The 25,913-nt window shown below is 34.1% G+C and overlaps 1 protein-coding gene across 1 annotated transcript in view; it reads right to left on the reverse strand.

Annotated features, from left to right (window-relative positions):
- Nucleotides 1–25,913, reverse strand: part of LOC111147366 (probable C-mannosyltransferase DPY19L2) — an 85,329-nt gene that overhangs the window by 58,861 nt on the left and 555 nt on the right. The window contains exons 2-9 of the mRNA XM_022503370.1: nt 21,708–21,732; nt 20,290–20,377; nt 18,325–18,462; nt 11,717–11,837; nt 8,894–8,987; nt 3,393–3,450; nt 1,639–1,730; nt 140–239 (exon numbers count right to left, since the gene is read on the reverse strand). Coding sequence (XP_022359078.1) covers nt 140–239; nt 1,639–1,730; nt 3,393–3,450; nt 8,894–8,987; nt 11,717–11,837; nt 18,325–18,462; nt 20,290–20,377; nt 21,708–21,732 — 716 coding nt within the window. The remainder of the gene's footprint in view (nt 1–139; nt 240–1,638; nt 1,731–3,392; nt 3,451–8,893; nt 8,988–11,716; nt 11,838–18,324; nt 18,463–20,289; nt 20,378–21,707; nt 21,733–25,913) is intronic.

Below are 25,913 nucleotides of genomic sequence, written 5' to 3' on the forward strand. Positions count from 1 at the left end.
TCATACACATATAGAAACTTTATAATTATTCCACATTTTGAAAATCTATTAGGGCAGAAACATAATGACATTATAAAACTTCTAAAAAACAACTAAGTACATCTTTCATTCAACTTAAATTAGCTTAAAATAATCTTACCTGCGTAAAAAGTATAAACTGAGCAAACTGCCAGGGAAGCATAAAAGCAACATTGGAAAAACAGAGTGCAATATAATGCCTTCTATTATTGTTCGAGGTCCTTAATAGAGAGAATTGATACCGGTAAGTTTTACCATAAAAGTAGTCTATCACTAAACAGAAAAACTAACTGAAAAATGATGAAATCTAATGACCACTTACCTTTGATGTAAGATAACAAAATACAGTTGAATCTAAAGCCCATTAAGAAGAACTGAATATAACTGGGTTACAAAAAAACTTAGCATAAAACAATCTTACTTAGAGCTTTAAATATTGTAACTAGTTTATCAGTAAATAAGATACCTTAAACATTAAAGTTTCTTCTCCTTTCACTAATGCATGATATTACAAATTTAATACTCCAGCGATGTGGTCAGAAAACAGTGTGAACTGACCCTGCGTATCTCAAAATATGTAGCCTATACAAGCAGCAACAGTTTTACATACCACTGCTTTTAGATTTCAAAAAGCAATGAAGAAAATTCTAAGTGTTGGTGCCATATTAACAACTATGAGAACATTTTAAAGGAAAAAATTAAAATAATGACTGAAAAAGAATTCTAGAATGCAGTTACAAACTACTGCATATTGAAGTTTAAACTGTCCAGTCTGGGGTGCCTGGGTGGCTCAGTGGGTTAAAGCCTCTGCCTTTGGCTCAGGTCATGATCCCAGGGTCCTGGGATCGAGCCCCGCATCAGGCTCTCTGCTCAGCAAGAGAGCCTATTTCCTTCCTCTTCCTCTGCCTGCCTCTCTGCCTACTTGTGATCTCTGTCTGTCAAATAAACAAATAAAATCTTAAAAAAATAAAGAATAAAAAAATAAACTGTCCAGTCTGCAATGGAAAGATGTATCAATTAACCAATACCTTTTACCACAGATAGTTTTAGTGTCTTTTAGAATATGAAAAAAGAAATGTAAACATTTTGTGTAAATAATAAAACTGTAGCTGTTCTTTTTTATAAAAGGTGTACTCGATTTTTGATAAATCCTTATAATATGATATATAAATTTTCAAATGAAAAAACTTAAAAGTTCATATTGTTTAGGGATATTATCACAAAATATATTAAGTTCTCAGTTATCTTTTATTTACCAAACAAAGTGACTTTTGGTTAATCTACAGAGTATATAGCTTATGTACTCAAGGCTACAATCCTAAATGTTGTAGTTAACACATTTCATTCCATGAAACCCAACTGGTCAGACTAAAATCACTTCCTAAAATTAGAAAATAAACCATCTTTCCAGGAATTTAGATCACCTAAAACGTGTAGTCTAGACTCAGTGGAAAGAAATTTTTTACATAGTAAATTTAGATTATTTTCTCAACTGGATACTCTATTTTAAAGTAACTAAAAGGGAAAACTAAATTTAATAATTATAACTTAATAGGTTGAAGTATATTTTAAGAAACTTAACTTATAATTTATTTAGATTTATTTTATAAATAAAATCACCTGAGAATCAAAGTTAAAATGCACATCTGAAGTACAAGAAATGGATATGAAAAACTTTCCCGGAGAGGTGGTGTCCACATTACACGAGTAGCCTGAAATCAATAAAATATTTACTTCATTTTATGTTCCATTGCAATAAATATTAATCTAAAAGTCATTAGTAGGCTGTTCAAATAATTTTAAAACTAGGCTCATTAATTTCTGAATGCCTGGGATAGCTTCTCCGTTTCTGGAGCTCTCTTAATGGGCATATAGGCATTAGGTAGAGAGCCATTAACTAGCAAGACCAGACACAAGAACGCCAGACGTAAGAAAACCTAAAGGACAAAAAAAGGTGGTAGTTATAGGAGTGGTGAGGATTTTGGAAATGAAAAACCAGATGCACATTTCAGCTCTGCAGTGAGGACACTCGCATCCCAGGGCTTTGGCATGTATGTATGCCCAGAAAAAAATCTAACCAGGTATCACTTAGGGCATTCGAAAACACCAAGAGAGTTTATACATAACAAGTTTAATGAGTATAGACACACACTACAAGTAATTAAGATTGTGTCTGAATTTGTGAAATATGCCTTTAAAAGAGTTAACTGTAAATTTCTAAAAACAACTGAAAGTATTTTGAAATCACTAATGTGATACATAAATGAAAGTACTGACACTTTGTATAGACTTTAAAACTAATTATTTCTAAAATGTAAGTGAGAATACTATAAAAGTTTTGTATCAATAATTCTAAAATTCTAGAAAGAGTTAAAACTCTTATAAACTCTTATTACTCCTCTTCCAAGAAACGAAAACTAAATTTTAAAAGATGAATTATGGTATGTATAAGAAAGTTAATTCATCTGGCATACTCAAAGATAAGATTTTGTCTTTACATGAACATATTGGTAAGTGACAATGCATTTGTTTAAGTTTATATATTTATGTATGTATAATTTCTTTGATTCCTTTGCCTGATTTTCTAAAATTCACCAATTATTTACCTTTCCTAGAAGTAATGGATAAAAACTTCAATCCTATGTAACCTGTTCCACAACATATTACATATTTTGTTTTCAAAAGCTAGTAGTCATACTCTCTCACTTTTCACTGCCACATCTCAATCCCCGAACAGGATCCAGCACAGGTTACATATTCAGTATATTGCTGAATGAATCTAACATATTCTAGATAAGTTTCTATGTGTTCTTTGCAGGTGAACTATATCCCATTTGACTGGGTTAGTAAATTTCTATTTTGAGTTCATCATGTTGTGTAATTGTAATTGAAAAGGCAGCACATGATGTAATAGAAGGAAGCAAGGTTTTAAAGCCAGACAGATGGAGAACTGAAGCTCAGTTTCACTAGATTTTGAATTTGGAATCTTGTATGAGTAACATAACAACTATAAATTTCAATTTCATATCTTCTACTCGTAAGGATAATAACCACCTTCCATAAAAGTGTGGTAGGAGTAAATGAGATAATGTTTATATAAAGTGCCTGAATTCAACAGGTACAGTATTTCCTTTTCAGCAAAATACAGTATTTGGTTTTTCTACAAAATATAGGTACACTAAAAATCAAGCAAGATATTTCATTCATAAATTCTATTATGTAAAAATGTGGACAAACATGATTAAAATATGACTATTAACATAAAATATTGCTAAGTCCTAAATAACATTCAATTATATATTGTATTGATGAATATATTTCCTTGTTCTTATACAGCACCTTCTATCTTAAAAATTGTTTTCTAGAAAACAAACCTCTCCATGGTTGAAAAAGTAGCACAAAACTGTAATTAGACCTCCAAGTTGAGTCCCACTGTTAAAAAAAGAGTATACATTAATAATTAATAAAATATAGTGTTTTACAAAATTACCTTAGAATTTAAAGTCATATTTAAATGCTATAGTACTAAACCATGTAAAATAATGCCAAAATTTCAGAAGTACACATGTAATATTTTAATCTTGAATGTATAAGTATACAAAGTATACATATAAAATAATCTGAATTTTATAATTTGTTGTATTTAAGGGGAACCCTCTTACACTGTTGGTGGGAATGCAAGTTGGTGCAGCCACTTTGAAAAACAGTGTGGAGATTCCTTAAGAAATTAAAAATAGAGCTACCCTATGACACTCCAACTGCACTACTGGGTATTTACCCCCAAAATACAGATGTAGTGAAAAGAAGGGCCATCTGTACCCCAATGTTCATAGCAGCAATGGCCACAGTCACCAAATGGTGGAAAGAACCAAGATGCCCTTCCACGGACAAATGGATAAAGAAGATATGGTCCATATATACTATGGAGTATTATGTATCCATCAGAAAGGATGAATACCCAACTTTTGTGTCAACATGGATGGGACTAGAGGAGATTAAGCAGAGGGAAATAAGTCAAGCAGAGAAAGTCAATTATCATATGGTTTCACTTACTTGTGGAGCATAAGGAGTAACATGGAGGACATGAGGAGAAGGAGAGGAGAAGTGAGTTGGAAGAAATTGGAGGGGGAGATGAACCATGAGAGACTGTGGACTCTGAGAAACAAACTGAGGGTTTTGGAAGGGAGGGGGTGGGGGGATGGGTAAGCCTGGTGGTGGGTATTATGGGGGGCACGTATTGCATGGAGCACTGAGTGTGGTGTATAAACAATGAATCTTGGAACACTGAAAAAAGAAAAGAAATGAAAATGATTTCTTAAAGTTGCCTTTTCTTCAGATATTGTCATCACTGTATCCACAGCTTTACACTTGGAAGATAATAAATACCCCATGAATGATGGAAGAACAGAAGGAATGAGCTCAAAACAAGCAAAGCTAATGGGAAGTGATTTACCATTAATAGATTTTCACTAAAGGAAATTCAAAGGATGCCTTTGAAAAGGAAGAAATTGCGAGGAGGAAGGTGTTAGAAGCAAAACAACTAACTGCAGCCTATAGAATGTAGGATCATGTGGATATAAATCTAAGCAAGATTTGACAATATAAACAGCAATAATAGTGCCTGCTGTGGAAGGGTAATAGAAGCACTTAACTATGATAATAATTTTAAGATGTGAGGGGCTATTTTGAAGCAAATTGTCCTAAAATTCTTTGTACTGATTAGAAAATCAGTACAAATCAATCAATTTTGGACTTGATCGATAAAGTCAGATATGCATGTTACCATTTTATCATTAACCACCAAAAGAATAGAAATGGGAAATTTTTATTCTTCTTTCCAGGTTAGCTCCAACAGGAGAGAGTGGCCAGGGTAAGATATAAAAATTTACCCCCAATTCCTATTTCTTTTGTTTCTCATATGCCATCACTTTCAATCTCTTCACAGTTTTGGCAACACTTTTATAACCAACATTTGTTATATCTACATATCCTTCTCAAAGACTGGAGCCCAATAATGTATTGATATTACAGAACTGTGTAGCCAATTTAGAGAAGACCATCACCTCCTGAGGAGCTCTCCCAATGAAAAATATTAGTTAAAAAAAAATTTAGTCTGTGTAACATTTCTGTATTTAAAAAAAGCATAATATGAAATAATTTCAAAAATAGAACATTTTAAAGCCTGCCAACATAATCTAAAAGTAATTCTTTTCCCTCAAAATGCTGATGAGTTTATATTTTCCTATAAGGCATACATAAGAAAGTACATAAAATTTTCTAGTTCCTAGAACAATTATGGAGTGAACATACTTGTAACTAAAAGCATAATTATCATTGGAATCAAAAATTGATCACACCCTGAGTCCCCATGTGACACCCCTTCAGAGAGCCACTATCCTGATTTTTGTGATTATTAACATAACCACATCTATACACATATAGATACTATGATTTAATCATTCTTAAACTTTATACAAATGGAAGATGCATCTTTTAAGTTTGTGCTTACCTTCATCATTCAACACTATATTGTTAATATTTGTCCATGTTGATGTGTGTAGCTATAGCTCACTCATTCTCAATATTCTATAGTATTCCACCGTATTAACGAACTGTAATGTGTACATTTCTCTGTTGTTAGACATTTGAGTTGTTTCCAGTTTGCAGCTGTTACAAACTATGCTGTTATATTCTTGTACATACTTCCTGGTGTATATGTACAAAGTTTCTTAGGCATATGTATACTTACATATCTATATGTATTAGTATAATTGATACACAATGTTACAATAGTTTCAGGTATGCATCATAACGATTCAACATCTCTATACTTATGCTGTGTTCCCAAGTGTAGGTACCACCTGTCACCACATAATGCTATTACAATGCTATGGACTATATTCCCTATGCTGTACCTTTCCTCCCTGTGAATTATTCATTCCATAACTGGACGCCTGTATCTCTCACTCCCCCTTCCCTATTTTGCTCATCCCCTCTCCCTTCCCCAGTGGCAACCACCAAGTTTGTTTCCTTTATTTATAAGTCTATAAACTTTAAATAGGAATTGCAGAGTTAGAAGATATCTACACCTTCAACTCTACTAAATTATGCACAGTTTTCCCAAAATAATTGTACTAATTTATATGTCCATCTGCCATGGATAAAAGTTCTTTTTGTCAATCTAGTACATATAAAATAGTATGTTGTGGTTTAAATTTGTATTTTTCTGATAATTAGTGATGGTGGTCAACTTTACAAATGTTTATTGGCAATTTGGAATTCTTCTGGTATATATCTGATCACGAATATTTTGTCTACTTTTCTATCGGGTTGTCTGTCTTCTTAGTCTTTGTCTACCCTCTAGAATATATATATTCCATGAGGACAGAGATTGTTTGTATTCCTGGCACCTAGTGTAGTGATTCTGGTCACAGTAAGCATTAAATAAATTAATTAAATCATTGAATTAGACTGTAATGTCTGGATACCATGTTGGGCATATACTTTGCAATGTTTTCCCAGTCTGTGGCGTATCTTTTCATTGTATAGTATATCTTGAGGAACTTAAATTCTTCCTACCAAATTTATTAGTTTTTTTCTTCATGGCAAAACTTTTCTTAAGTTTTCTTAAGTTCAAAAGAATCTTTTCTTACCTCAAGTTGCTGGTATTCTTCCATATAACATTCTAAGCATTTTATAATTTTGTCTTTGTATTTTTTAATCTAACTAGAATTTAATTTTCATATAGTTCTAACTTCTCTGTTTCTTATGATCTTCCAATTATTCCAGCAGCATTTATTGAGAAAATGGTCTTTACCTACTGATGTGCAATATTCACCCTATCATATACCAAGTGTTTTTAAATGCAACAAGTGTTTCTGAGATCTGCTTTATTCCACTGATCTACTTGTCTAATCCCTATGCCACAATCACATTGCCTTATTTACATCAGTTTTATAATCAGAAATGATTACTAAAGCTAGTCCTCCTATCTTGTTCAGAATGTCTCCATTATTTTAAGCCCTGTGCATTTCTGAACAATTTTAAAATTGGTATTTACCAAGGCAAACAAAATTGGCAATGTATTGAATCTACAAATCAATTCAAATAACTCTCAACTTTTAAATATTGTCTTCTAATCCATGAATTATTTATAGTTAGTTATATCTCCATTTATTTAGATCTTCCCAAAAGTCTCTCAATAAAGTTCTACAATTTGGGGCGCCTGGGTGGCTCAGTGGGTTAGGCCGCTGCCTTCGGCTCAGGTCATGATCTCAGAGTCCTGGGATCGAGCCCCGCATTGGGCTCTCTGCTCAGCGGGGAGCCTGCTTCCTCCTCTCTCTCTGCCTGCCTCTCTGCCTGCTTGTGATCTCTCTGTCAAATAAATAAATAAAATCTATAAAAAAAATAAAAATAAAAAAATAAAGTTCTACAATTTTCCCAAAGAGGAAAAAGAGGTCATATATATTTCTTGTCAGATATTTATCAAAAACTTTATGCTTTCAATACTCTTCTAAATGACATCCTTTTAAAATTTCACTTAAAAAACAAAGTATAGATTTATAATGTCTGCATACTAATTTTTGTATTCAGTAAAATTATAAATTCTTATTATTTTAATACTTTATCTATAGTTTCTTTTGAATTTTCTACATAAAATCATGTGATCTGCTTTTAAGGAAAGACACTTGTTTCTTTTTTTCAAGTTTTCCAGTCTTTATACTTACTACTACTTTTTCTTGACTTACTGTGCTGGATAGGATACCTGGTACGATGTTGCAATGTTATAATTTTTTATTGGTACTACGCTAGTATTTTTATGCTGAAAACTTCCTAAAATAAGAAGTGTGTATCTACATTAATGTCTATATAGACATAAAGCCTACAAAAACCCAATATGAAAACTCAATACTTACTGAAAGATTAGATCTAGATTTTTAACTTTAAATGTTGTGCAGTTCCAGAATAACATTATAAAGAAAGCTGATGATCAGTTAGGAATATATTCTGCTGCAAGAAACAAAACCTAACAAAAGTGGCTTAAATAACATGGATGTTTATTATATCATTCAACAAGAAAATGAAAGGTAAGTGTCTGTTGGCACTGGTTCAGCAGCACAAGGACATTAGGGCAGACTTATGTTATGTTTATGGCCTTTCCCTCATGGTCACAAGATGACTGCAGCAGCTCCAGGTATAACACACTTAAGTTCAAAAGCAGGGGCAGAGAAGGGGCAACGGAAATCTGTCCTTTTGTGAGACAGAAAAATGCTTTCCTAGGTGTAAACAAAACCGATTTCACCATATTTTTCACTGGAAAAACTAGCTCATATGCCTATCTCAAGAAGCAATGGAGAGTGGGAAGCAAAATATGATTGTCATAATTAACTTCAGCCTATCATCTGAGACTGGACATATTGCTACCCCAAACCAAATTGTGGTACTATTAACAACAAAGACAGGCTATCAAATATAAGTGTCTGCTACAGTGATACACATTTTCCTCTACTGCTTTCTTAATTTCACATGTACAGACATTAAAATTAGAAATAACCTGCCACTAATGCCAACCAAAGATTCCCCTAACATTATAATAATTTTACATATTGTCTAGAAGTATTCTCATTAAAAACTTTGTTAAGGAATCTTCATTAGTTTTAAAAAAATCCCCACAAGGGTAAGAGAGAGGCCTTTAAGATATTTTAGTGACAGCTCTAATTTCTGATTGCATGACATTAGCTAAGTTTCTGAAAAAATAAATTTATAAAATTTCCTATTAATCAATTAATCTCATAATTATCCTCATCATTTAATCAGAAAATGTCAGCCAGTCCTTATAAGCCCACTGAAATATCTCTTAATACAGTAATCTTACCTCAGGTATGCACCATATAAGAAGAACAATCCCATCATTATTCCATTTAAAATAAAAATCACAGCAACATAAAAACAAGCAGGGTCTCCCAATCCTTTAAAAAGACACAGATTATTCAGTATTTAATGAATAAAAGACTATAAAGCAATCAGGCATAATTATCTCAGTGCTTTGTAATCAAGGGTTCATGAACTTGTTGAAAACATTTGCTGTTCAGAGTGCTGAGCAGCCCTCTATTTAATAGTTACATTAGTACTTTCCCCTTACCTAAGGTATTATTATACTGTAATGATTAGTTGGTGCTTCACTTTGTTTAGGTGATGCTATTGTTCAGTGTCTAGAACTCTCTGTGGAGTCACTGCATGCATTACCGGAGAAAACCCACTGCATTATTTTTATCCTTTGCTAGGTTTTAGGATGAATTAAGATTTGGCCCCTGACGTCAAGGAGCACATTAAGTCTATATGAGATGACCTAATTATTTGATCCATTACTACGTATGGATAAACCTTAATTCTTAATATATCCCATGTATAAACCTGTGTGTGTGTGTGTGTGTGTGTGTGTGTGTGTGTGTGTTAGTAAGAAAATACTCTTACTACTGACTGAGATAACAGAACACAGAAAACTTAAATAGCTTGCCAAAAATTATTCAGGTGTAACTGATGGAGCCAAGATCTGAAGGATGGCTTTTGTGATTCCTTCTATTGTAATAACTTCATGACACACCACCCCTCTTCCCTGTTAGATCACCTTAAGTTCTGTCATAGGCCCTCTTCTTTTCTTGGTCTGCATATTCTCCTTAAAAAATTCTTTAAAAATATTTTTACTTATTTTATTTAAATTCAATCAGTTAACACATAGTGTATCATTATTTCAGTTGTAGAGTTCAGTAATTTATCAGTTGCATATTAACACCCAATGCTTATTACATCACGTGCCCTCATTAATGTCCATTACCCAGGTAACCCATCTCTTCCACCTACCCTCCAGCAACCCTCAGTTAGTTTCCTACAGTCAAGAGTCTCTTAAGAGGGTTTGTCTCCCTCTCTGATTTTGTCTTATTTTATTTTTCTCTCTCTTCCCCTTCTGATACTCTGTTTTGTTTCTAAAATTCTACAAATGAGTGAAATCATATGATAACAGTCTTTCTCTGATTGACTTATTTTGCTCAGCATAATATCCTCCAGTTCCATTCATGTTGATGGAAATGGTAAGATCATCCTTTTTGATAGCTGAGTAATATTTCATTGTATGTGTGTATATATATATATACACATACATACATACATACACACTATATCGTCTTTATCCATTCATCTGTCAGCGGACATCTGGGCTCTTTCCATAGTTTGGCTATCGTGGACATTACTGCTATAAATATTGGGGTGCAGGGGCCCCTTTGGATCACATTTGTTCTTTTTGGGTAAATACCTAGTAGTGTGCAATTGCTGGGTCATAGGGTAGCTCTATTTTCAACTTCTTGAGGAACACCCATACTGTCTTTCAGAGTGGCTGCACCAGCTTGCATTCTTACTAGCAGCGTAACAAGGTTCCCCTTTCTCCACATCCTTGCCAACATTTGTTTCCTGACTTGTTAGTTTTAGCCACTCTCCACAATGCAGGGATAGAGGAAACATACCTCAATATCATAAAAGCCATATATGAAATGCTTCCACAGAGAATATCATTCTCAATGAGGAAAAACTGAGAGCTTTTCCCCTAAGGTCAGGAACACAATAGGGATGTCGACTCTCATCACTGCTGTTCAATATAGTACTAGAAGTCCTAGCCTCAGCAATCAGACAACAGAAGAAATAAAGGGCATCTGAATTGGCAAAGAAGAAGTAAAACTCACTCTCTTCACAGATAACATACTTTACGTAGAAAACCCAAAAGAGTCCATCCAAAAATTGCCAGGTCTCATACGAGAAACCTTAAGGAAATTCTTATACTTCCAAGGCTCCAATGATCATCTGTACACAGATGACTCCAGGTTTAGAGTCAGACCAGAACTTTCTTCTTTCTATATGTGTCCAGGCAGGTGGTCTCTTGACATCTCCACTTTGAGGTCTCCCAGGTACTTCAAACTACTGTAGCAATTCAAACCTGCTACTTTTAAAATGTCTTTACCATTTGAAGAAACTCGATTACTTAAGCCAGAAACCAGTGTTACATGACTGCACCCTCCTTCCCCTCTCTCAACAATCGATTACCAAATCTTGTCAATTCTGCTTCTAAAATCTCCCAAATATCTGCATTTCCCAGTTATTTGTCCTGCAGTCAGCTGCTGAGAGCATAACAGTCTTCCTTCTGTTATCACTGAACCCACTTTTGTCTTTTACTAATATCTTTTCCATATAACTGGCAAAATAATGTTTTTTAAATACTAGCTTATGAAAATCCCTCAATGAATGAGAAAATCCTTAGCCTGCAAGTGGCCTTTCCTTTTCTGACCCTCGCTTACATGCCCAGCATCGTTTCACAACATTTTTCCCTCTTTCTCTGCACCCAGAAGTCTAGCCTTTTTTCAGTTTTCTCTCATCTTGGGACTTCTGAATATTCTTGTTCTTATTCTTTAGACACTTCTCCCTTACTGCTAACCTTAACAACCTCATTTTCTTACTTGTAATATCCATCAAGTATTACTACCAATCCTCTTCTTATGTGTAAACTCTATGAGGGTGAGGTCCGTGTCTACCTGGGTCAACCTGATTCCAACAGCAAATACTAACCTATCACTTTGTAACAACTTAATAAATATCATATATGTACATATATACAATTAATGACAAAAAAGCAACATTTTAGAAAGAAACATGCCTTCACAGCTTTGAACTTCATTTAAAGGTTCTACCCTGGTGACATTCCAGCAGGTCTTAGCTTCTAGCCCAAATAAATTCATTATTCCCACAAATATGCGATACCAGAAGGCTATAATCACCTACAAAGACAAAAACAAAAAGAGATGATAGAAGAAAAGATCCTATCTTCATAATAATTTTTCCAAAATACTATTTTATAATGTTTTCCTTTGACATTATAAATTTTGACAAATTTATTTAAATCATTTCACTTGGAAAACATCATTTAAAAATTATATATATATATATATATATACATACACACACACACTAAAGTTGTATATTACTAATTAGTGAATTAGTGCACATCTACGAAAATTTGTTATGATCACCATCTCTGCAATATATTCTTGTCATCAATTCTATAACATAAATAACAGTAGCTATAAAATAGGTAAATAGCATATAATTAAAACATGATGGTGATTAACAGGAAAATACAATGATTTATAGGAATATTTCATAACATTTCATTTATTGAATTTATTTGCGACACGGACTAAAAAATATAAAACCAATTGCATATGGAATAATAGCTCCTGTGCCCATTAAAACTTTTTTTTTTCAGCATAACAGTATTCATTGTTTTTGTACCACACCCAGTGCTCCATGCAGTCCGTGCCCTCTCTAATTAATACCCACCACCTGGTTCCCCCAACCTCCCACCCCCCCCACCTCTTCAAACCCTTCAGATTGTTTTTCAGAGACCATAGTCTCTCATTGTTCACCTCCCCTTCCAATTTCCCCCAACTGCCTTCTCCTAACTCCCCATGTCCTCCATGCTATTTGTTATGCTCCACAAATAAGTGAAACCATATGATAATTGACTCTCTCTGCTTGACTTATTTCACTCAGCAAAATCTCTTCCAGTCCCACTAAAACTTTGACCAAACAGGTTTAATTAACCAATTCTTCCCATTCTGCAAACCACTTTGTGAAGTTTAAAGAAAAAGGGAAAAGAACAACCATAGAAAACTACAAACAAAATGCTCATGCCTAGGAGATTTGGGAAAAATTTATAGATTTGGGAAAAATAATGCAAGATCATTGGGAAAAGAATAAAAAATAAAATAAAAATAGAGTTCAAAGTGAAAGCAAAAACCACCCAGCACTAACTATTTTTAATATGTTGGTCATCACCCCTCCATTCTTGCCCTTGGTATGTAAAAAACACATAGCTAGATCTAGTTTTCAATAATATTATATAAGATGTTATTGTAATACACAACACCAAACATCATAAACATCTATCCATGAACAAAAAGTATAAATTTATTATTTTATCACTTTTACAAACTTGACCTTATATAAAAAATTGTAATATATATTCTACGTATTTATCATCCATGTATAAAAACTTACCATATTAAATGTATGTTCTAAATCTAGAATTATATTCCTTTCTGGAAATTAGTGTGATATAATAAGAAAGCACTGCTTTAAAGTCAGAATTGAGTCGAATTCTGACTCTGTTATCCTCTGACTCTTTTGATATCCTCAAGAAAATCCTTCAACCTTTGAACCTTGGCCACCTCATTTCTAAAATGATGTTAACAATAACCATCTTGTAGGAGTGCTGGGGGATTAGAGCTTACATGCCAGCATGTAGTTAAGCCTTAAATGCTTTGCCTTTTCAAAATATATTATTCCAAATTTAACTCTTTATCTTTGGGAAAAATTAATCTCCTTATGAACACAAAAAGTATGGACATTCATTTCAACATTGAAGTACCATATCAGGTTGCAAGCATAACTAGATCTTCTCCATACTGTATCTATGCAATGTGAAATAAGACTGAATGATTCCTTCTTGCTTCATCCTTTATGATACTATCTATTTATGATATCATGATTACTTTTCCATAACATCAAGGAGATTGAAAACTGCTAATTATTCAGTATCTTTGAATAAGTAAAAAGAAAAAAAATTAGCTCATGTCTTGGAGAACATACTGTTAGAAATTAATGGGACAAGAAATAAGCATTTTATTAAAGTTCTAAAAATAGCCCTAAAACTAGTGTAATAAGCTAAATCTTCATCTTACATACACAGAATAAGTCAACATTAACTAAAATTGAAGATTCGAGAAGTAAGTTGTCTTTTAACTTTTGCACTTACACCAGGGTCCTACAGAAGAATCATCATCACAGGAAACAAGAACAGAAGAGTGTCTCTGAAGTGTAAGCTGGGATATAAAGAAAGCTGGTGCAGAAAACAGCTTCCTTCATCTTAGATCTTAGGTGTATACTACACAGTCGTTACTACTGAAAATTACCTTGAAAAATACTTACAGAATAAAAAAAGGGGAAGACACCTGGGTGGCTCAGTCCTTTAAGCATCTGACTCTTGATTTTAGCTCAGGTCAGGATCTCAGGGTCATGAGATCAAGTCCCACTGTCATGTTCCACACTGGGCATGGAGCCTGCTTAAGATTGTCTCTCTCCCTCTCCCTCTACCCCTCCCCTGTCTTTTTTCCCTTTCTAAAAAACAGAAATAAAAGAAATTTAAATAAAGAAATCTGGGAAACACCCAACTACTTGGAAATTAAGCAACATAATACCAAATATCCAATAGATCAAAGAGAAAAATCACATGGGAAATTAGAAAATAACTTGAACAGAACAGAAATAAAAAGCAATATATAAATAGTTAAATAACATGAATTTCTGCTTTGGGAGAGATGGAGTAGATATACTTTTTGTTGTTTCTCCTGGAAATTACATAAATCAAATATAAGAAGACCCTGAAAGGTAGAGAGAAGGCAAACCACCTAGGGATCTTAGGACCCAAAGAACAACATGGTGATACGTTTTCTGGATTTTACTTTTACTTCATTTTGAGATTTGGAGTTAAAGAGCCTGAAAACCAGAAATACCAAACCAACCAGACACAAAAAAAGACTGACAAAAGCCTGTTCTCTCTACCTAAAGGACCAGGAAAGTGGCAGCCTGGGAATACATAAAAATGTTATAAACAATTTTCTCTCTCTTCACCCAAATAGCACAGAAAACAACAAAAACCTATAAGGTCCCACCCTCACCAACAAAGGTTAAATTGGGAACCTAGACTTCAACCTTCTCTAAGCTTTTAACAAGTCATCTTAATTCACCCACTAAGATGTTGCAACAGAAAGCCAAGAAGGAAGCTCTCTATCTCCATGGTGTCAGTATAGACTATGTGAGGAGCTTGGACTTCTACCCCAACCAGCAATAAGCCATTCTTTCCCCCTCCCAGTGTGGTAATGTCAGAGGAGGCCTACTGGAGTCAGGGCTTTCATAACCACTCTGGGGTAACCAGGCTATCCACACAGTGGTGTCTGTAGAGATCAGAGTTGGTCAGAGCTCTGATCTCACTCAAAGGTAATGAGGAATAAATACTTCTACCTTGGGATCAGCAGAGGCTGGGAGAGAAACCTGAACTTTGATACCCATCTGGCAATAACTGGATAGCAGACATCCTCATTTCTTTGCTGGAGTGATGCCAAAGAAAGCCACTTAAAACTAAGGTTTAAATAAAACCAGTTTCATAAAATAATGTACATATATCCATCAGCTGATGGACATTGATGTCCAATATGATGAAACTCACTCATCATATCAAGTACTATAAAGATTTCAAACTGAATGAAAAAAAAAGAGATTCCAACAATGAGATGACAAAAAATTAGAATAATTGCTCCAATTAGAAATTATGAATGTGCTGGAACAAAAACTCAAAAAGTCTCAGGAAAGAAATAGAAGATATGAAAGAAACAAACAAATATTTCAGAACTGAAAAATACAATAACCAAAACTAAAACACAGTGGATGGGCTTAACTGATGAATGAAAGGATAGAGGAAAATAATCCATGAACTCGCAGACAAAGCAATAGAATTTGCCCAATCTGGGAAACAGAGAAAAAACAGATTTGATAAATAAATAAATAAGGTTCCCTAGGAACCTCTGGGACTATAAGAAAAGATCTAACATTTGTTCTCACTAAAGTCTTGAAAAGAGAAAAGAAGAAACCAAAGCTGAGCAAAACAAAAATAGGATAAAAAACAAAGAAATCCACACCACGACAAATCACATTTTTTAAAATGTTTAAACATCACATTTGTGAACACTTGTGAAAACTAAAAAAATAAATAAATCAGTAGGTAGATATATAAAATAGCAACAAGGAAGAAAAAAAATCTTACCTAAAGGAGAAAAACAATTCAACTGACAATAGATTTCACATCAGAAGCTGTGAAAGACCAGAGTGAAGTAGCATATTTAACAAATGCTGAAAGAAAAAACCTGTCAACCTAGAATCCCATATTCGGCAAATAAATAAATAAATAAATAAACAACCTTCAAGAATTAAAGAGAGTTTGACATAAAAGATGAAACAAAACTAGTAAAGTATGTTTCTAGCAGACTTAGCCTAAAAGAATGGCTAAAGAAAATTCTCTAAACAGAAATGAAATGATAAAAGACGGCATCTTAGAACATAAGGAAGAAATTTTAAAAATGGATAAGATAAACTTCTTGAGTTTTTTTTTCCAAAGATTGTATTTATTTATTTGACAGAGAGAGAGATCACAAGTAGACATAGAGGCAGGCAGAAAGAGAGGGGGAAGCAAGCTCCCCATTGAGCAGAGAGCCCAATGTGGGGCTCAATCCCAGGACCCTGAGATCATGACCTGAGCTGAAGGCAGAGGCTTAACCCACTGAGCCACCCAGGTCTCCCGACTTCTTGAGTTTTTTAAAAATAACTTTGAAGACTAAAAGAAATATCACAGTACTGTCTGATGTGGTATTAAATGGATGTATTTAAGATGATTATATTATAAAAGGAGAAGGGTAAAGAGAGGTATACTTGATATTAGCCAAAAGGCAGAGAAGCAATGAGGGTAAAGAGATGTAAAGACAGGTAAGTTTTCTGTACCTTATTTGAGCTAGTAAAATGATAACAGCAGTAGACTGTAGTAGTTATGTAAAGTTATGTATAGGTAATATATCTAATACATAGCTATAACAACTAAAAATGCTACATAAAGTGATACATTCAAAAAGGATAGATAAAATAGAATTTAAAAATCTTCAAATAACCCACAGGAAAGCAGAGAAAAGAAGAGATAAATGAAAAACAAAAGACAAACAGAAAAAATAAAAGACTGAAGCTGAAACAGATTAATAATTACATTATGTGTAAGTCATAAAACACAACAAATAAAAATGTAATATAGACAGATTAAAAAACATGACTCAACTATAAGAAACAGACTTCAAATATAAGGATAAAGGCAGGTTGAAAATAGAAGGATGAAAAACATATCATGTACATATTAATCAAATGAAAAAAGTTTGTTACTATCAAAAAATTAGACTTCAAGGCAAACAAAATTATAAGCAAATGGGGTAGGGTTATTATATATTGATAAAAATCTAACAAGAGGATGTAGCAATACTAAATGCAATGTGTACTAAACACACTGTTATAAAATATATGAAGAATAACTGACAGACCTAAAAGGAGAAATAGATGGATCCAGAACTATAGTTGGAGACTTTAGTATCCCTCTCCCAACAATGGATGGATTATCTAGACAGAAAATCAAAAGGATTGAGAAAATATCACCACCACTATCATTGCATAGGATCTAGTCAACATTCATAAAATACTTTACTCAATAATGACATAAAATGGAGCTTTTTCAAGTGCTCACAGAATATGTCAAGATGAACCATATTCTGGGCCATAAAACAAACCTCAATAAATTTAAAAGAATCAAAATGATACAAAGTATATTTTCTAAACACAATTTTTTTAAAATATTTTATTTATTTATTTGAGAGACAGTGAGAGAGAGCATGAGAGGGGAGAATGTCAGAGGGAGAAGCAGTCCTTGCTGAGCAGGAAGCCCGAGGCAGGACTCAATCCCGGGACTCCGGGATTATGACCTGAGCCGAAGGCAGTAGCTTAACCAACTGAGCCACCCAGGCACCCTACGCACAATGAATTTAAGCCACAAATTAGTAACACAAAAATAAACAGGAAATCTCCCAATACTTGGAAACTAAAAAAACCCACTTTTAAAAATCCATGAAGCAAGGGGCACCTAGCTGGTTCAGTTGATAGAGCATGGGACTCTTGATCTTGGGGTTGTGAGTTCAAGCCCTGCACTGAGTGTAGAGATTACTTAAAATTAAAAAAAAAAAGTTTTTTAAAAAATCCATGAATCAAATAGAAAATCTCAAGGGAAATAAAAATATACACTAAATTGATTATTAATGAAATACAAAGTTTTCAAGTCCAGCATCTTAGAAGCTTATTAGTTGCAACTCCATCCTAACAAGTAAAAAGCTGAACAAACTGAAAAATGAGCAACTCTTCTTAGATTCCTTCCTTTGACTTTATATAAGCAGATTCTGGCATCTTTAAAATTTAAGAGGAATTTTTGATACTCTGCCCAACTATAAGGACACATACAATCAATAAGCCTTAAAGGTTCCCTCCTTTTTATAACATCACTGTATTCACTATTTTTATGACAAAAAAGGATCATTCTACAAATATTTTTCCCCAAACAGTACTCACCTCTGGATAAAGATGGAAGCGTTTCACTGTATTAATTACAAGGGGATATTCAGTAAGCCTGTCATTCATTATCATCCAGAGTCCTTCCAAAAACGATGGTGCTTCAATAATGGTCTTGAAGTAGGAATAATAAAGTCCCTTAAAAATGCACAAATTGTTGATGTAATTAAATATGAAAATATTTGAACAATTTCTTCTGAATAAAAGGAAAAATCAATAATAAGACTTCCTATTTCTCCTTGCTACTGCATTGTTGGGCTCAAAAAAAGGCATGCCTTTTCAGGTTACCACTGTGCTATTCTTTCATATTTTCTGCATGTTTGAAAAAGAGTGGGAGGGATAGTTAAATGTTTTAAGGAGTTTTTCTGACCATGGCTTAAAACATAACTACAATATATTTTTAATTCCAGCACACCTGATTTTGCCCCATTATGAGATGTCTAGAGGTTGAGATCTGATGAATTCTGGCATAAACAGAGATGCTTTCGTGTCCTTGTGCAACTCTGCATATAGATACTTTTTTTCTACCTCTTAAGAAATAACATGCAATGATCATAAGCAAAAATGAGACAGAACTTAATGTTTGCAACTTACTTACTTCCTAGCTCCATCTAACAGCTCTGCACATGTCAAATGTTATGTCAAAATAAATGTCAATTGACTACTGTTGTTCAAGACACAATGCAGTCCTGAGAAAGGGATTAACTTAGTGTATTATTCCAGCACAGGAAATAATGACTTTATTAGGCCAGCCAAAGCGCTGTTCAGTTAAAACTCAGAGATTAACGAAAGCATGTTGTTTCACATTACTTTCTTCATCAATTTCTTGCTTTTCTTCCTAAAATCGAAAAGCAAATAAAGGGCCACACTGTTTGTAATACACGCTCCCAAAAACATTAAAATAATCTTTAACTCTACACTCATGCATGTCTATACAACTACTTTGTCATCAACAGATGAAGCAATGCCAGGCTACTAAGTTGAAGTTCTGTTTTAGCTGATGTCTGAAAGAGCATTCCTCGGAGTTTTGATTGGTAAAATATGAGTTCACATAAAGATTGTTCCTTTTGGCTTAGAAGGACAAGACAATACTACAACTAAAGGATATTTAATATGCATAAGCCACTATTTAGAGAAATAAGAAATACACAGATATGTTTTTATTAATAACATCTATTGTTTTTGTGCCAAGTACTGTGTTAATATGCTTCATTCATTATCTCCCTTCATAGTCAATAAAATCCTGTAAAGCTGGCATTATTTCTAGACAACAGATGAGATTACTGAGGATCAGAGGTTAACTGCCTAGCCATCACATAAGGAAGCAGAGACCTGCTATCTGAATCCAATTATCTGTCATCAATGCCCAGACTCTGCCACAACTACACAATTTATTTAAGAATATCTTATATCCTCTTTTGGGAAATAATACCTACAAAACACTAAAAATTTAAATACCATGCAAATGCTCATGTATTCATTTTTTCAAAGAATTAAGTGGGAGGATATTAGGGTAAGATCTAAAAAGCCGTGGTTAAGGTACCTCCATTAGACAAATATGCAGAGACAGAAAGCAGAACAGAGGTTACAGGGGGCTGGGGAGAGAGTTAGTTTTAATGGGTATAGTTTCTGTTTGAGGTCATAAAGTTCTGGAGATGAATGGTGGTGAGGACAAGCAATTTCTGATAACATTCAGTATCCCTATATCACTTCTTAAATGTTGTCTTTTCTCTCCTTCTTCCCCAGCTATTCTAATTGATCTTTTTTATATTAAAAGAGTCTGCATTAGAAAAGTAGGGTAATGAGGTAAGTAAAAGAATCCCCAAACATTTTCTATTTACATAAGAAACCTAGGCTATAGTTTGAGAAACAGTGCAACAAAAATCCATTTCAGTTCCTAATAAATGTCTACCTTATAATCTTACTATTGTTAAACTACAAATTAATTTATTATAAGAAACTAACCATTTCAGTTCGAAAAGTCATCTCCCGTTCTAAAGATGACAGGTGGGAAAAATGACGATCATTTTCAAAAAGTGTTACTAAATGTATCCTAGAAAAAAAATGAAGCACCATATTCTAAGAATAAGAACATTTCAAAACCAGTACTAAAATAGTTAACTAAGTATTAAAGTACAAAAACCACAAAAGGAAAAAGAATAAATTTTATAATAAATGAGATAATTTTATAATTTTCTTAGTAATTTGTGTATTTTTAGGCATTTATAATTTAGTGTAGCACACAGCTGAAATTCCTTACTTCTTGGTTCTTAATTATAATTGTTTATCTAAACTCCTGTGGTTTCTCTGTCCCCTTCCACTCTATGCCTCTAAGTCAGAACAGAGGCAAGTTTTTAAGTTTCATAAGTGATTCTATTTTAACAGTTTTGAGAAATGTCTCTGTCACTGATGAAAAACATTTGGAACACTGCTTTAAATAAAATTACTTTACATTAAAGCAGTTTAAAAATAAAGAGAATACCATGTAAGGGATCAACTTGCAAGTGCCAAAGGACAAAGAACTATACTTTAAGATATTTGATTAGTCCAACTCAAGAAAAAGCAGTAGGCAGTAAAAATGGGAGCATATGCGAAAGTAAAGTTAGTCAGCAATTATGCTACCCTAAATTTAAATAGTAGATCTTTCCAAATAAATAGAAAACAAAATTCCAAATATCAACCCTGTCTTCCACTCACCTTGATTGACATGTGAGATGTATGTCAGGGTATCAACAGCTTTAGGAAATATTTCTTCCCAGTACAGTCTTAGTTCTAAAATCAAAATCTCCCTGCAGACTAAATGGCCAGAACAGCACTGTCCCAGAAGGATATGAACACACACTTCCCAAAAGTAAAAATTCCTGAGCTCAGGTAGAAATGAAAATACATCAGAGGAAAAATATTATTTTACTTATAATTTTTACAAATAGACGACTTGTGTAAAGTAAGGTACATTATACACACACTGAAAGTCTCATTTAATCTGTATTACTACAGCCCAGTCTTTATTTTCATTTCTACTTGATTTCTAATTGACAGGTGTTACCTCTAAGCTTATGTCACTAAGAACACATAATTACTGTAAAATAAGAGTTTAAGATGAAATAAAAATGCAAAGTACACTAGGAAAAGCTAGAGGTTAAAGAAATAAAGTAGTGAATTCTTCAGTAACAGAAAAATATTTTAATTCCTAAGTGCTATTCCTCTAACACATCTGTTTTGTAAATTTTGCTACACATACTTTTTCAAAAAAATTACGTGTAAACTGGTGCACAAACACATTCTACACACATAGCAAGTGGCTATTGTTTTATTGTACGCAAACAGCAATGTCAATTTTAATCCAAATGTTTTTATTTGTTTAAAACTGAAACAAATCTTACCAGTGCAAAACTCCCACAAAGGCAGCTGGAAAAACAAAAAAAGGCATTAAAAGCTGCTTTATTATAATATACCTTTAAAACAACTATTTCAAATGCATTCCGTTATATTCCTGAAGAGCAGACACAGGAAGATGGCTAGCTAATTCTATCTACATAAAATAGGAAAAATTTACAAACTGACATAAAACAAATTATGAGTAGCGCCTTCCCTCTGCGGGGGGGAGGAAGAGTTCAAGGAGCAAAGGGAAGTTTGGAAGACGATGTTGCATTTACATAACTTGCCAAAAAAGTGGTGAAATCATTAATGATTTTGACCTTTGGAGGGGATTTTCAGTTTATTCTCTCTTCTCCCTCTTATTCTCTATTTCTTTACGTAAATTTTTTAAAACAAGCACATATATATACACGGTGCTCAGCTCAGTCCTTTCAGAAGTGACTCTAGCTTACAGGAGCCATTCTAAACCATCTTCCCCAGGGCTCTTCAGATATTGTTTTTTTTTTATTTTTTTTTTAAGATTTTATTTATTTATTTGTCAGAGAGAGAGAGGGAGAGAGAGCAAGCACAGGCAGACAGAATGGCAGGCAGAGGCAGAGGAAGAAGCAGGCTCCCTGATGAGCAAGGAGCCCAATGTGGGACTCGATCCCAGGACGCTGGGATCATGACCTGAGCCGAAGGCAGCTGCTTAACCAACTGAGCCACCCAGGCGTCCCTCTTCAGATATTGTTAAATGCAGGGAATCACTTCCTCAGCAGCACACCTGAAAGTCCCTATTTATGGAGTTTTGATTGCTCCCAGCCTAGTGGCCTCGGAGATTCATCTAGAGTCGCCCAGCCTGCACCCTATGCGTGAGGCTTTATCAGAGGGTGTGGAGATGGGTCAAACAGGATCACTATTTTGGGTATGGGTTTCTCAGGAGCTCCTAATACTGTCTGTCCCGTTTGCTGGCTGGGATGCTGCTTGTTTTCAAGGATACCATAAAACTGGGAGGGGGCATAGGATAAGGCCAGATTAAAATGCCACTAAACCCTGCTGTTCTTATACAATTGCAGTAGTGTTTTTAAATACATGCTCTTTGAGTAAACCTTTGGTTAACTTATAAAGTTTTGAAAAGTTGATTTTGACAATTTTCCAAATATTTTGGTCACTATCGTGGAGGAGTAAATTTACTCAGCTATTCCTAAAGTCCTGCCTCCCCTCCAAGATTCTATAATAGTACTTCTTACAAATGTCCCAAATACACTTGGCAAGTCATTTTAACAAACCACCAACTTTACCCTCTCAAAAATTCAAGAAATTATCTTGACTAACAAAATAAATGTGAATCGATAAAGAAATTAATAACAAACTATAACTTCAAAAAAAAAATTCCCAATCATGCTTCTCCAGAGCTTATTCTCCATATTCCTAACCATCCTGGGCTCATTCCTACCACTCTTCAATACTTCTCAGAAGACCATGATCAGCAAACTACAGCCCATGGTCTGTTTCTATACTGTCCACAAACTAAAAATGCTTGTCACAATTTTAAAGGGTTGTACAAATATGGAAGAAGAAGAATAAGCAATGGAGACCATATGTGGCCTGTGAAGCCTAAAATATTTACTACCTGGCTCTTTATAGAAAAAATACATACTACTTATGTTAGCTCTTTCTAATATGTAATATACCCTGAACCACTTTGAAATTTGACCTATACCTTCTTTCTAAAATTAAACAGATGCCTTTTTGATAAGGCTTCATTAGCTTTAAGATACATATGCCATCCTATTTCAGCCATGTTTCTTTTCTCATTCTTACTCTCTAGACAATCACATGTATTGGCAAAAACTCTTAAAAATGATGTTAAAGGAAAGGGAAAAGATCAAATATCCTACTAAATCCATCTAGCCTACCATATATCCTCAAAATACTCTTGTGTCTTTCAATCCCTCCCGACTCCACATTCCACACCTGAAAAAATGATAAAGTGTAATGATTCCAATATTCTAAATGCACGAAGTTTTATATTGCCTCTTCCAAAGATGTGATAAAAAGCATGTCTCCCGATGCCTGTATCCTGTCAATCTCACCTCTGAAAGGGACCTAGCCTTATAGTTCATTGAAACAGAGATCATTTGATGTAAGTTCTCCCAACTTCCCTTATATCCACTTTTAAAATTTCTCTACATACTAATCCTTGTTTTTCTATTCTCTACCATCTCAGCCAAGGAAGTATCTCTTCTCTTTCCTAGTTAGCTTCTCAAATTTGTGTCTCTAATTCCATCCTTCTCAAATATTCCAAGACTTGGCTCCATCAACTATTTCCTCTCTTGGAACCTAATCTCACCCTCTCCCCGAGATCTTTCTCTACAGCCTTCAATTCTCCTAAGCCTTAAAACATTTCCATTGATCTAAAAGCCCTTCAAACTATGACATATTCTGTCGCCCCCATTTGCTGATGAGATTCTTAGCCAGCTACTTTCTTCTAAGTTCCTATAACTTAAAAAAAAAAAATGACCAATGACATTTTAGTTAGCAACATCAATGGCCTCTTTAAAGTCTTATGTCTTTCAAACCTCTCTGTAGGATCTTGAATTTCTTCATCTTTTATTACACCAACTCTTCTAGTTCTTCCATGCTTCTGACCACTCTATTTTAAATGCTTTTCTGCCTCTTCCTTTTCCTCCCATCTCTTAAAACTAAGTATAAGGGGTTTTCCCAAATATCTCTGTTTTGCCCACTTTTCTTTCTTTGGGAGTATCAATCTTCAAGTTTCAATCCACTTCTATATGGATAATTCCCAAATCTACAGTCCTCGTGCTAAACTTTCTCTCTTTCCTTCCACCTCACCACCTACCCAGTCCTCACAAGATGTTTCCATTGCTCTCACCTCTGTCCTCTCTTCTCCATTCCTGTTGTTAACTATCTCATTAAAACCACTATTGCCTGGATTCCAGTATTCAATTATTTCTTTTTGCTTCTTTTTTCCATCCATCTCCAGTCTATTTTACAAACCACTGTTAGGTTAATGATGTTACTCTATTTAAAAATTATTCAATGTTAACATTGTGAATGTACTAAATGCCACAGAATTATTCAGTTTAAAATGGTTAATTCTATATGATGTGCATTTCATCTCCTTAAAGGTTTTTTTCTTAAAGAATCAATCAGTGCCTTCTACAGAATTAATTTCAAATTCCTTAAATGAAGTTTTGAATTAGACTTTTCACAGCTGGTCCCCGCCAACCTTTTGAACTGCCTTTCCACTTCCTCCTCCTTTTGTGTCTTTCCTTTTCACCTTACTTTACCTTCAGGTTTTCTGACTACTTTGACTTCAATTATGCCATTCTGCTGGCTTCTAATACTTGTTCTCTGCCTCACAGATCCAAATGTTAGCCTTAATGTCACAATTCTAATCCCACCTTTTCCTAAAAGTCTTCTCTGATCTCAATTCCCATCTCCCATCCTAAAGTATTAGTTTGCTCTTCTGAACTCTCTTAGCACTTAATATACTGGGTCATTATTTCACACAGCACTCACTGAGCACTGCCTTCGGTGTGCCAGACATGGGTGCTCAGGAGCTTGTGTTTGGGATGGCAAAACGGCCTGGTATCAAGAGCATTCTGATTCTGGATGTGGGATGTTATCTATTGCTTTAGTTAGACACCTGATAAAATGTAAGTGTGAATTCCCATCTATTATTCCTCTGGTACTTGTAACATCCCAAATGTGGAGACACCTCCTTCTTTAACATCAGCAGTCAACTTATGATGAAAAGAAATCACAACAACTTATATTAGTAGACATTTCTCTATGTTTCAATGTCTATCAGTAGCCAGTCTGATCAAGGACTAGGCTCAAATTTGATTCTAATGAAACAGCAACAACATTTAATTTAACTCAAAGCAACAGAAAAGGAAGAATGTAAATGAAGAAAATCTTTCAAGAGCTTAAACTAGAAGAAAAGTCCCCAAATCTAGGCAGTGAGGTTCCACAGCAATATGAAAGTAAATGAGTACTGACATGAGAAAATATATTGTCTGATTTGACCTTATTTCCACTATTAAAGATTCTCAACTAATTAAGCAATGCTTTACTTAAGATACAGAGCATATGTGCCCACCATTCTTAAACCTGCGATAAATGGTTGCCCTGACTAAAATGACATTTTGTTGGTGACAAAGGGGTGATCACTACACCCCAAAACCCTGGAAAATGTTTTAAAA

Source organism: Enhydra lutris, unplaced genomic scaffold, assembly GCF_002288905.1.
Source record: "Enhydra lutris kenyoni isolate GAN:26980312 unplaced genomic scaffold, ASM228890v2 scaffoldscaffold16, whole genome shotgun sequence".
Lineage (NCBI taxonomy): Eukaryota > Metazoa > Chordata > Mammalia > Carnivora > Mustelidae > Enhydra > Enhydra lutris.